Below are 12,205 nucleotides of genomic sequence, written 5' to 3'. Positions count from 1 at the left end.
ATAAATGTACAGTAGGGGTATATAGAGATTCCAAATCTAGTCGTAAATTCACTTGAATTAAATTAAGCTCACTCCATTAGACGTCATCGGTACATATGTGAACATCGTCACCATATGAAAAAAATTATACTGATCCGCGTCCTGTGATTGACAGGGCTCTGATTCTAACAGACGTCGTTTAGACCAACATTGCCATCTAGCCGATGGTGCCCAGTGACAGATCACAAGCCCTCTCAGATGTTTACAATTAGGGCTGTCGACTTCAGCCAGCATCACGTTCCATAGAGGCTGACCCAGGAGACCTTTAGTCCCGCATCCCATATTCTAGAAGTGCTGTTTTCTAGCGTGGAAGAATCAGTGTAGTCTGTTTTGTGTTTTGGGAGCGAGTCAGTGCTTTATTACAATCTGCCGTCTTAGTTAATGGATGTGAATGATCAGTTTTGACAACAGTGAACATTTTTCAATTCAGTAAAGCGGAAGACTGCAACTGTCCAACACAGCTGGTTATTAGCAACTGACTATCAAACACGACAATAAAAAAAACATTTTTCACTATATTAGTGATTTAATTTCATGTACTTTCATTGATTTTAGATCAGACTAATGATATTTTCTGTTGCCTTGACCTAAACCAAGCCCTCACAGAAATGTCTAAACCAAGCACTTCATTAAATAAAAAACACAATGAAAAATGCTATTAGGTCAAATTATGAGCTATTTACAGTAAAACTTTGTAAAATGTCACACGCACACACATCTCACAGGAATTGGTAAATATTATACAAGGTGGCTAATTTGTATAGATCTGTACAACCGTATTAGGTTCATGGGTGGAGTTGGGTTGCAGTATTGCTTTTTCTAATAATCATACAGGTTTCTGATTTTTAGCCTTTTCTTTAATTTTTAATCGTACAAAACCTTACTTCAACTGGCCTTTGGATGAAATACAATAATGTGAACAGGCATCTATTTGGGTACGTGGTAAACATCATCTTGGACTTTTGCATCTATGACAGGTTCACGCTAATATTGTATCTAATGTGTGTTCATATATCCTGCTGTGCCACTCAATTTAATTCGTCAGATAATCCTGCTTCATTTTGTTTACACCATTTTTTACTTTTCTCCATCTTGGACTATCCTCGATTGACAAAGCATAGTCTTAAAATCAACCTCCCTCTGTCTTCTCTCTCTTTCTCCATTGAATGGTTCTAGAATCTAGAAACAGACGTTTCTCATTGGGTCAGTATCATCTCCCTTTTGAGCTAGACAATTGCCATATTACACCACAGTGTTCAGCATCAATGTCGTAGTGATTGAAACCCCACCGCTTTCTGATTTACCTTACTGTTCAATATCTCTTTGCAGCTCCATTGATGGGAACTCTTGCACTGAGCTTATCAAACAGTGTTTGTATCAGCAGGTGTAGACTGCTCTCTTTGAGTCTTCATTGATCTACTCCACCCCAACACATCTGATGGGTCAATAGTCAGCGGGGGATCCATCTATACAGTCACTTCTGACTCTCAGTACTATTGGCCTTTGACCTCCGGTTAGGTCATGATGCCCAGACTGTGCAGTTCAGATCGAGACCTAGAGTTGAGGATAGGTTTGTTTAATGCACTATTCATATAGTGACTTATCTGACAACCATGGTTGGCATTCTTGACATTAAGATGTACTGTATCTTCACACATTTCCTTTAACACAATGCGAATGCTCTCTATGCCTACTGAGATATGGAATATTGTCAGATTCAGGAACTGAAACGGAACGCAGTTTAAATAGAACTTTAAAAATGATGTAAGCAATTCAGTTCTTAGAAAACATCTGCCATCACTTGACGGTCCGTTGAAGGCTAATCTTGTGGTGACGGATGGGTGGCTTATTCTTCGCCTTAAGCTATACCAAATGAACTGACCACAACTTTTTCACATTTTGTGTCAGGTGCTGTTTCATTGAGAGATAGAGAAAGGCGTGCTTCTTGTCATAAATAGTCAAAAAAGTTAATGTACTGTATGGGTAGTGCCAAATAAAATGTAAATGTGTCCTATGGTGTGACAGAAAAAACGTAGAACCAAAAACTAACAATGAAGATCAATCTCTCTTGTTATTTTTTATATTATAAATATTAATAATATAAAATAATATATTATTAACAGTTTGTTTTCAACATTTTTGCTACATCACACCATAGGACACATGTACACATTTGTCAACTACCCATATACTGTTAATCTGTAAATAAATACATAAATAGATTAAATGAAAATAAATTAATAAAGAATATATACAGTATATTATGAAAATATAAATGATCTAGTACATAAATAAAAAGATGCAAAAAGAAATTTCTCTGGCATAAATAAATATTAATAAATAAAATAAATACTAATAATAAATATTATTATGCCAATAGACTGCTCTTTGTTTGTACAATTCCTCATAATAAATACCTCCCTTTTTAGACAAAAATAATAAAGATTATCTTGTAAACCAAAATCAAAAGAGATGCTTTTTTAAATCACTTGACATCGGCCTCTTTAAAGTGCTCTGAAATGTAGAGATCAAGAATAGAGGTTAAGATAACACAGACAAAATATCGAGTTAGTGTGTAGCTTAATTACATTACACTGCCATTGTTTTAATAACTTTGATAAGTTAATTAAGACAGAACATTAATGACCGCTAACACCATTATCAGTATTTGCAGAGGGCCAAGAAGTTAAAGGATTTATTTTATCTAGAAGCCAATCTACACGGTCACAATCGATAGGAAATCTGATCGGCCATTTACACTAATTAACCCTATTTAATGCCTCAGCAGTCTTTGCTTTCTCTGTAAACTCGCGTGCAGGCGTGTGATGAGCCGAGACTGGACAATACTGAATATGACTGTCACTTTTTCCAGTTAAACACAATCTCAACAGTCATTCATATCAATGCTATCTGCATTTATAGTGATATATATACACTATATGTACATCCCTGTCCAATGTTTTTGCTCTTGACAGACAGATGGAATAAACAAAAGCTGCTACATTTCACAGACACAGATCATGTTTGATAAAGATGACACATAACACCGCAGCCGGGAGAGAGAGTCGACTATAGATCACTAATCTGTAGCTGACATGGAAAATGAGAGGTTCCTGCCTTCAGTGCTGATTGTAGCTGTCTGGTGCGCTATAGCTGATAGTGAGCTTTGATGTATGGCACGCAGATCGCTCCTTCAGGAGCTCAGGTGAACTAACACAGGCGTCTGCACGGGTTGCCTGAAGATAAAGCCGTATTGATTGGAACGTCTAAAGGGATTCATCAAGGTGCCAATGGTGGCTCTCGACCCAGTCAGCACTCCGCGGGGGCCAAGCAGCCCGGATTTATGGTAGATCCGGGAGCTTAGCGAGACAACAACGTCATGTATCTTTGGTAAATAACAATGGGGCCAGTTTTCTTAGAACACAGACACAAACACACATAAACTTATTAATAAATGGGTTTTGTTGAACCAGTGTGTTAATACTATTGGTGTTAACTGGGGACGTGATTTATGTAATATGAGTATTGCAATATTTTTCTTTACAATACTTAATCGATATACTAATGCCAACTGTGTGTAGTCGTTACTTGATTTTTAAAAAGACTCCATACCAAGTCTGAAATACAATAGTGCACAAAAATACACTATTTATTTACACTTAGTGTAAGTGTGCTTAAAATTCTCTATTTTCACACATTAAGTTTGTACTTCATACACTAAAAATAGACTAAAAAAGTTTTTATTAAAGAGTAATAGACAATTTGTTCGTAATTTAGGAACAATTATGACAATAGAGCACTTTAAATAAATGTTTGTGTTTTTTAGTGCACTTTCTTCACCCGGGTTGCCACGTCCCTGCGAAATCCTGCATCTAGATGACAGTTATGTATCTCAACATAAAAAAATCCAACCCATTCAAAACCTCTTTAAACTGAACTAAGCAGAAGGCAACCTAATAATTCACTCAACACGGGAACTGCTGTAAATTGTCTTTATATATCCACATCTGTGAAGTGACATTTAAAAAGTCCTCCGCTAGGCAGACTCCATTTAGACTCACCTTTCAGGAGTCATGAAATGTACACAAGGTCTTTGATGAACTGAGCGCAGCTCTGTGTGGGCAATCACACGCGCAGGGTTTGTACAGCTGCTGGTGAACTTCTTCCACCTACGTATCTGTGACAGCAGCAGACAGATCTTAGGGAATGCTAAAGACGTAAACAACCCAAAACTGTGGTAGAAATTACAGTAAACACGTAAACAATTCGTGCTTCAAATCATAATGCCTTCTTTTAGTAAACAGTAATATAATAACAGTAAGAAATGTTTTCCAGGTCTATTAGTATATTTGGATGGCTGCTGTCACCCTTGTTCTGCTGTTCTTTTAAGGTATGTTGAAGAAGTGTTGAAAAGATTTGAGTCTGTTGTAAGTGTACATAATCTGAATCCTGCAAATGCAATACGGAACAGGAAAGTGAAATAACAGCCTTCATAAAGTCTCACAAAGTGCCAAGACAACAATTGTGTAAAAATTATTTTAGTCCTGGGCCTCAAAACTTTCTTCGAACTGAGCCGATATTGCACACTATACACAAACATAACACACACTTTGCGTCTAATTCATGAAACACAAGCAGAACACCTTTTTGTGTAAATCGTTCAAAAAATCATTATAACATACATTTTCGGATTCATGAAATGTTTGTATTTTCGAAATATTAGTTGGTAAGAAAGAAATGTACACCTGCTCCATACCAGGTGTAAATAGTGCTTAAAACCGCATGTAATGTTCTGTATTCTTTTAGAAAAACTGATGACACTGCATTTTGATGCACCTTGTATCATAATGATATTTCACAAGTTCTTTTGCTCTGTCTTTTATCATTTTTTTACTTTTTAACTTTGGGTAAAGCGCAGAGCTCGTCCTTTTTTACACATCCCTCCAATCACAGTGAAGAAGAGGCGGGACAATCACATCATTGACCAACCATCGTACACAGCAATGGAGAAGTTAATATTAAGGTATTTTCAAAATAAGATACTACTAACAAGTAAGCTAACTGTTGCGGATATTCTAAATCACAGCAACCAACGCATCTTCTGAAAAACGCGCAGTGGCTCCTAAGCGTTTCCCCGGCACCCCAGCTGGTCGTTTTCAGAAGACCACCAGGCATTATTATTTTAGCTGGCTAAAACGCTTTGGTTGACAAAGTTTAATTGCTTAATTTACTGTTAAGCATATTGCCTACTAGTATGCATTTATGCAATATAATGTAGCCAAACCAGAGAATCCTAGAAATCCTGGATACGTAATATGCGTAGCTGTAATTTAAAGGCGGGGATCATGCTAATTGTGAATGATTGGAATTCATTAACATACACACATTTTACTATCAAAATCTGACGTTTACGAAGTATTTGTGAATCTGGAGGAACATTTTCGGGAAGGTCGGTTTTACACACAAATGATTCGGAATTACTCGCATATTTACGAATGTTTAATGAATGAGGCCCATTGTGTCATGTGTCTTTTTGCTATTTCTTAGAACAATGCAGCGTTTATGTGTTTCATGGCCTCATCTTCAGCAGACTAGCTGAATCTAAACAAAGATATGATGAGAAACTCAAATATTCACACATGTAGTTCTTTCTGACAGCGGAACACAGATCGATTTCCACTCATAAATGTCCAGCATTTCAAACAATACCACAATGAAATTCAAAGCTTTTTAAAAACATCATCACTCACGAGTCACGACTGGACAAAAGGAATCAAAATATGATTTGCGTAGAAACTGGCTGAAAACAGGAAGGTGGTCAAAATGGGCGATCCCTCTTTATCTGTTATCAGCGCAACACTGTAGCCTGGAAGGAACTTTGGGAAAGCCGCAGGAAAAAGGTGGGACTATTGTCCTAGTATCCTGCCAGTTTGAACGCCACCTTATTGTTCCAGAATATAATTTTTTTTACTTCTGTTTTGTTTTCAATATTCCACAATCACACTGGTCCTCATAACCTGTTTTTGCATAAATGTAGCCAACTGATACGAAAGTGGTGAATTATTTACATCTAACAGACAGTGGAAATTAGAAGACTTCGAAAAACATTTAAATCTTTCTCTTAGGGAAAATAAAAATAGAAAATCTAAAATGTTTTCTATTTGTCTTTATGACTTTCTTCTGCAGAACACAAAATATATTTTGAAAAATGTTGGTAACCAAAGAACCGCAGTATCCTTTGATTTTTTGCCAATATAATAGAAATGAATGGGTACTGCTGCTGTTCGGTTATCAACATTCTTTAAAATATTTTATTTTGTGTTCTGCAGAAGAAGGAAAGTCAAGGTTTTTTGATAGGAGACATAGCAAACTGAGCTCATAACATGAGATCTCTGAAACTCTTCTTCTCAGGAGAAATATCGGCGGAAGACTAGCATAAGTTTCCATTTATTCTCAATGACGTCTGGACTCTAGAATAAATAATTGAGGGATATTATCTGTGTTTGTATTTTCCTTCGTGTGGAACAATAATAAGCACACAAAACAAGTATTACACAATCACGTGAGTGATAACAGAGAGAGGATAAGAGAGGAGCGACAGGAGTGTATGACGAGAGATGACCGGGCCCGGACATATGTTAAGTTTGTGTTTATGTTCTTGGGGCCGGCAGTCGACGGTGAGGTGGCTACCGGTCCATTACTTCCGTGTTATTGTTTGTTTTATTTTATTAAAGTTTGTCAAATGTTCGCCGGTTCCCGCCTCCTTCCTTCCCTTTTATGGATCTTTGTTACAGATATACAAACAATATGTATATATATAAATCTTACCAGGAATCGTCACCTCTGTGCCTTTACTGGTATAGTAATACAAAAGCCCTACAAAGCTGAATGCTTAACAAAGCTTGTCAAATTTGTGCATGTCAATTTAAAAAAAGACTTACCACATGCTCTTAAAAACACAATCCATTGTCTATCAGTCTATCTGTTTACAAAATCAATTAACCATCATGTAATATAAATGATGATGGACATGGTTGGACTGATTTGCCATTTGGTGCCGCTTTAAGCTCTGATGGGACAGTGGATGAGCTGATTCAAACAGTGATTGGTTTACCTCAAAGACTTTGAGAGCGAGTTGCTCCTCAGTGAAATGCATTATCGATCGCCTTTTAGATCAGACGAAGCGTCGTCGTGAACCTGCACTTCTCCTTTGCATAAACGCATCCTATTCCAAAACCATTATATAGATTAATAGAGCAAAGCTTTCACTCGTTCCCTACCCAGTGACCTCTTCTACTTCATCTCTTTCGTTTTCTCACTTTCTCTAAGCCTCTGAATATTAACAAGCGCTATGCTAATGAGCTTACACCAGCTGAGGTCGACAAGACTCCTCCTCTGAATGTTAACAGGCTTGCTTATTAGCATATGCTTAAGCAGCAGGTTATCCGGCAAACGTCTTAAGAAAAACAGCAAACATTTTAGATAGCCAGACCTGTTCGTATAGCGCAGATGCCTCAAGGCCAAATTCACAAGCGTACAAAACTAGACGTGTATTTAATGTTATTGCTTACATGTGCAAACTGTTTATGGATTCCAGAAGTACAGGCTTTCCTATAAAAAACACAGTAGTTATGTAACAAGACAAACTGTCAGTTTTGCATGTGAATGTGGGGATATCCATAGGCAAATCGGTATGTGCTATTAACACAAACTCTGTTCTTGCGAAGTGAGTTTGCAAATTTCTAGGGAGGTAAACTTAAAACAAATATCACATTGAAATGTTTACCTGTTAGATGAGCTGCAAGCCGGCATTAACAATGATACAATTCACCTCATTTCAGTCTATTTATCGTACAGGCTCGAAACTACAACTATTTAGTGCTTTTTTAAACCGCACTTCTGAAGTTCATTTAATGCCAGCAAATGGGCAGAACAGTGTTAGCCTCGAAACAATAAAATATATCAATCACCAGCTTCTCTACTGAGAACTCTTGAGTCAAGAGTCTGGACTCTTAAAGTCTCTTGTGTAGCTTTCCTGAGCTCCTTCCTGCTTTTGTCCAATACAACTTTCCCCCTAGTCATGTGTTGCGCACGGAGCATTTTCCTTCTTTTTGTAGCGTTAATACATCGATTTGTTAGCCTTTGTGGACAGTCATTAAATGACTAATACAGAAATATAGAGCCAAGCAGTTATTAAACACCTCTGCTTGACAGTGGCTACTTTTGCGCCGCGCTCCCCCTGTTGTTTCGCTGCTCGCCTGGAGCCTTTAAACTAAGAAAGTCTGCGTGTCTACATGATGGATGGCTGTGAGGGAAACTCTCCCTTGTAAAATCTGTGCTAAATTACCGGCGGCTTCAATTGCACATCACCACGCTCGCCTAATAAACATTTCACCGACTGTTTGCAAAGATATTAGCAACAAAGTCCTGTTATTACGTTTATACGGTGAGACCTGCTGCATATGTGCTGCAATTTACAAGAAGGATACAAGATTTATCACACCATTTACAAAAGCTGTGAAGGGTTGTGGAAAGCAAAGATGTTTGTTAGTCACAGTCCGCCACCCCCCAACACCCAAAAAAATTACAATTCTGAGCCGATGACTCAGAGAAACTCATTCTCTCCATTGGAGGTAATAAACTTTGTGGGTATGACATGGGTTTTAGCCTTAAACAACAAGTACAAAAGTCAGAACATGTTTCTTACAACTTCTTCCAGAACACCACAATTGTGGAAGGCTTTGCAATATTCTGTACTGTGTGAACTGACCAGTTTGGGAACAGGGTTAGCGCCACTTTCATATATGATAAGAATTCATTCTGTTTTTATTTACATGTGGACGAGAGAAAAGGTATGTTATTTCTAGAAACGGACAGTTCGGGATTTTGCTAAAGATTTGGCTTTGCAAGAAGTCTTTATCGAGAGTCAGCCCCATACAAGATTGTCATTTGATCTGCATTTCTAGATGTGTTGTGGTCATTCCAGTCTAGTGTCTGTTGATCTTCAACAAAAGTAAACCTCAGGAGTGACAAAGTCATCCAACAGCAAATAAAAATAACAATCATATTTTATTTTAAAAATTTGCAGAAAATGTGTTACAGAATTACATGTTTCCTCAACACATACCTAATAGTAAATTCAGAAAAAATTAAAATAATTTTGAAATTATCAATATAGAGAGATTGAATATGCTGAAATGTAAAGATATCTTTAGACATTAATTATAAATATTAATTATTGATCTGTTTTCGCATATATTATGTATGTATTATGTAATTATAGAATATTTAAATATATAAATGTATAAGAATACATAAAGAATACATATATTACATTGCTATCCGTGGCTTTGATGAATTATCAATTCAAGTTCAATGTCACCTGGATGACTTGTGAGAGAACCACTCAATCAATGTCTCATTTATTAGTATACTCCTTAAAAATCATCATATTTCAAAAAAGCTCTTTTCCAAACAGAAGAGGAAGAATTCCCTCCCCTATCCCCTCTCCTACCCAAATATACACTCATACTATAGCTTTAAAATTTATTTTTTTATCAATTTCTTGATTTTTACTTATCTCTCTTCATCAGTCTGCCTGCTCCTTCCAAATCTTTTTTACCTTAAGAACTGCATCGACTGCAACAGCTATTTCCACAAGCGACAACAGAGCATCATATTTGTCAACTAAACTCATTGTTATCACCACAATGAAATCTCTTATAGAGATCTATCACACATGCACAGATTTAATCTTAGCAAATGCGCCGCCACGACAAAGTGAGGTTGAGAAGATTAAGATGATATATTGGCACATGTGTTTATTATAGGCTGTTTGGTGAGTGCCGTTTCAGACTGGAAGACTTCAGGGCTCAGGCCACTGCTCATGCATTATTCAGGATGTTGTGCCAATGCATCTCTGCAATACAGCTCAAACCTTAAAGTTACAAAAGCATGAGACATCAAACACATGAGCAGTGGAATACGTGTGTCCACTGTGACAGCCACGCTGGCTTATTTAATGCTGTTTTAAATTCAAGGCTTCCTGGTGAAGCAACATTTTAAGTTTTTCTCTCTATTAAAGCACAAATCTGCACGGACGATCATGATAGTGACAAATAATTGCCTTGTTCTGTGACAGGTGGCTGGAATACATTGAACACAGTCTGAGGAGGCAGAGGTTGTGGGTGCAGATCCTAGGGGAATTTGTGCCGGCAGACACGTACTGAAACCGGCACATATCTTCCAAGAAAACATGACTTTTCACACTGATATCAACATAATAGACACTTCCCTGTATCACAGCACAAATATTTATGGATATTATTTACGTTTTACTGTATTTTAAAGAACTGTCAAGGGGTTTGCCAGCGGTCACAGGGATTAAAATGTTTCCTTAAGAGAGAAAGAAAAGAAAAATGTACAAAAGGACAAATTACATCTATACATTATGTTTGTACATCATTACCTATATTGCGTTGACGTCACTTTTCAGTAAAGTGTATGGGATCAAAAGCAGAAATAATTCATACATTTAGCTACACATTTCTTTTTATGCAACAGTGATGACTGTTTAGTCGTTATTATTATAAATAACGTCATTTTTAACATCGTTAAGTCGTCGTTTGACTAAAACGAAACTAACGTCATTAGTTTGCGCTCGTGCGCTGTTCATTAACTTTAGCTCCACGTGTATTTTAACGAGTGATGAAAGTGGAGGCTTCTGGTCCCTACATCATGTGCCGACCATGTCGATTAAAACGTTCATTTCTCTCACATACGTACTGTATGTAAGCGCGGAGAATTTCTGAGGGAAATCCCGAGTGGTTACCGAAGCAATAGAGAAGCAATGACATTTGCACTCGACGTTACACTTGTGCATCCTGCAACTTGCGTGCACAAACCCACAGTTATAAAGCTAAAACACAGTTTTATCACTTGTACTCTTCGGTTCTGAGAGAAAGTGTGCGAAATAAGAAGCGTTTTCTCAACGAGCAGGCCGGCGTAACTTTCCCAAACTACAGCTGTCATGAGTGGAGCGATGCCCAAACTCACCTCTGTCCGGGACTGGAGTCTCTTGTTCATCTCATAGATTCTGTACTCGGGTTGCACCATGTACGGCGAATGTCTCCGGTAGAAGGGTCCGAACGGGGACGAGTAGAACGGGTCGTGAGGAGGGTTGGACATGTCGGTTCCGTGTCGCTTTCACAGCAGCGCCAAAGCTTCAGCATCCATACAGCGCGCGTGCAAGATCTCCAAAAGCCGCGAGACAGCAGCAGTCAGTGGCTGTGCTCTGGAGCGCGGAGATGAGAGCGCGCGGAGGAGGAGGTGGAAGAGGAGGAGGGCTGGCCTCTCATTGGATAGCCGCAGGCTGCACTGGAACATTGTTGAGGGTGAGCCAGACAAGTCTTGCCATCCCACAAAGCAACCGGCCCTTGTGTAAATGTTTGTTTTTGGTAACATCTTTTGTGGTTACAGTTGCCAGGTGTTCTTGCGTTAGAGTTACACTTTCAAGTACGAAGTAATATTGTAAATATTCATTTACAGTAAGTAACTGTATAATGAAGGTCTGATTAGAACACTTTTACAACAACATTATGGGTTATCACAGTTAATGTAAAAATATACATTACTTTCTGTATCATCCAACAATTAGTTAACATTTCAGCAGTGGTTTGGACAACCATTTTCAAATAAGTGTCAAGGTTGGGCAGGTTAACATGTGTTTTATAGGATACAGCTGTGTTGAATTTCTTTTCTTAATTGTTTTCATTAATTGTTTTCATTTTTAGTATTATCCGTAATTTAAACTGATGAAAAAGTAGATGTAATAGACTATTAGATAGCGAACTCCCACAACTTACCCAGTGCATTATGAGGTTAACTTGGGTAATAACAGTAGAAGTATTCTATAGCAATTCTTTAAATTGTCGATAACTTCCCAAAATATACCTACCTAAAACAGTCGCCTCTATATCACTACATACAGTGCAAGGTTAAATAATCGAATGCCTTAGTGTCACACAGTTTTTCAAAAGGGCAAATAAAGTAAAGGGCACGTAAAAGAAAGAAAATCAAACCACGTCACCCAAGGGCGACATATTTCTGTACATCTGTACAACTGCATTGCATCAACTCCTACAGCGCCTCCAATGGACAACTTTAA

The 12,205-nt window shown here is 37.7% G+C and overlaps 1 protein-coding gene across 2 annotated transcripts in view; it reads right to left on the bottom strand.

The window, feature by feature from the left end:
* The window catches only part of ldb2a (LIM domain binding 2a), a 48,585-nt gene extending 37,251 nt beyond the window's left edge, over positions 1–11,334 (bottom strand). For both annotated transcript variants that reach the window (XM_079480021.1, XM_079480022.1), the window contains exon 1: positions 11,095–11,334. In XM_079480021.1, the coding sequence (XP_079336147.1) occupies positions 11,095–11,226 (132 nt within the window). In that variant the 5' untranslated portion in view covers positions 11,227–11,334. The remainder of the gene's footprint in view (positions 1–11,094) is intronic.
* Between the last annotated feature and the right edge of the window lie 871 nt (positions 11,335–12,205).

The sequence above is a fragment of the Barbatula barbatula genome (genome assembly GCF_947034865.1).
Source record: "Barbatula barbatula genome assembly, chromosome: 18".
Classification (NCBI taxonomy): Eukaryota; Metazoa; Chordata; class Actinopteri; order Cypriniformes; family Nemacheilidae; genus Barbatula; species Barbatula barbatula.
This window is presented reverse-complemented; position numbering and strand designations above follow the sequence as displayed.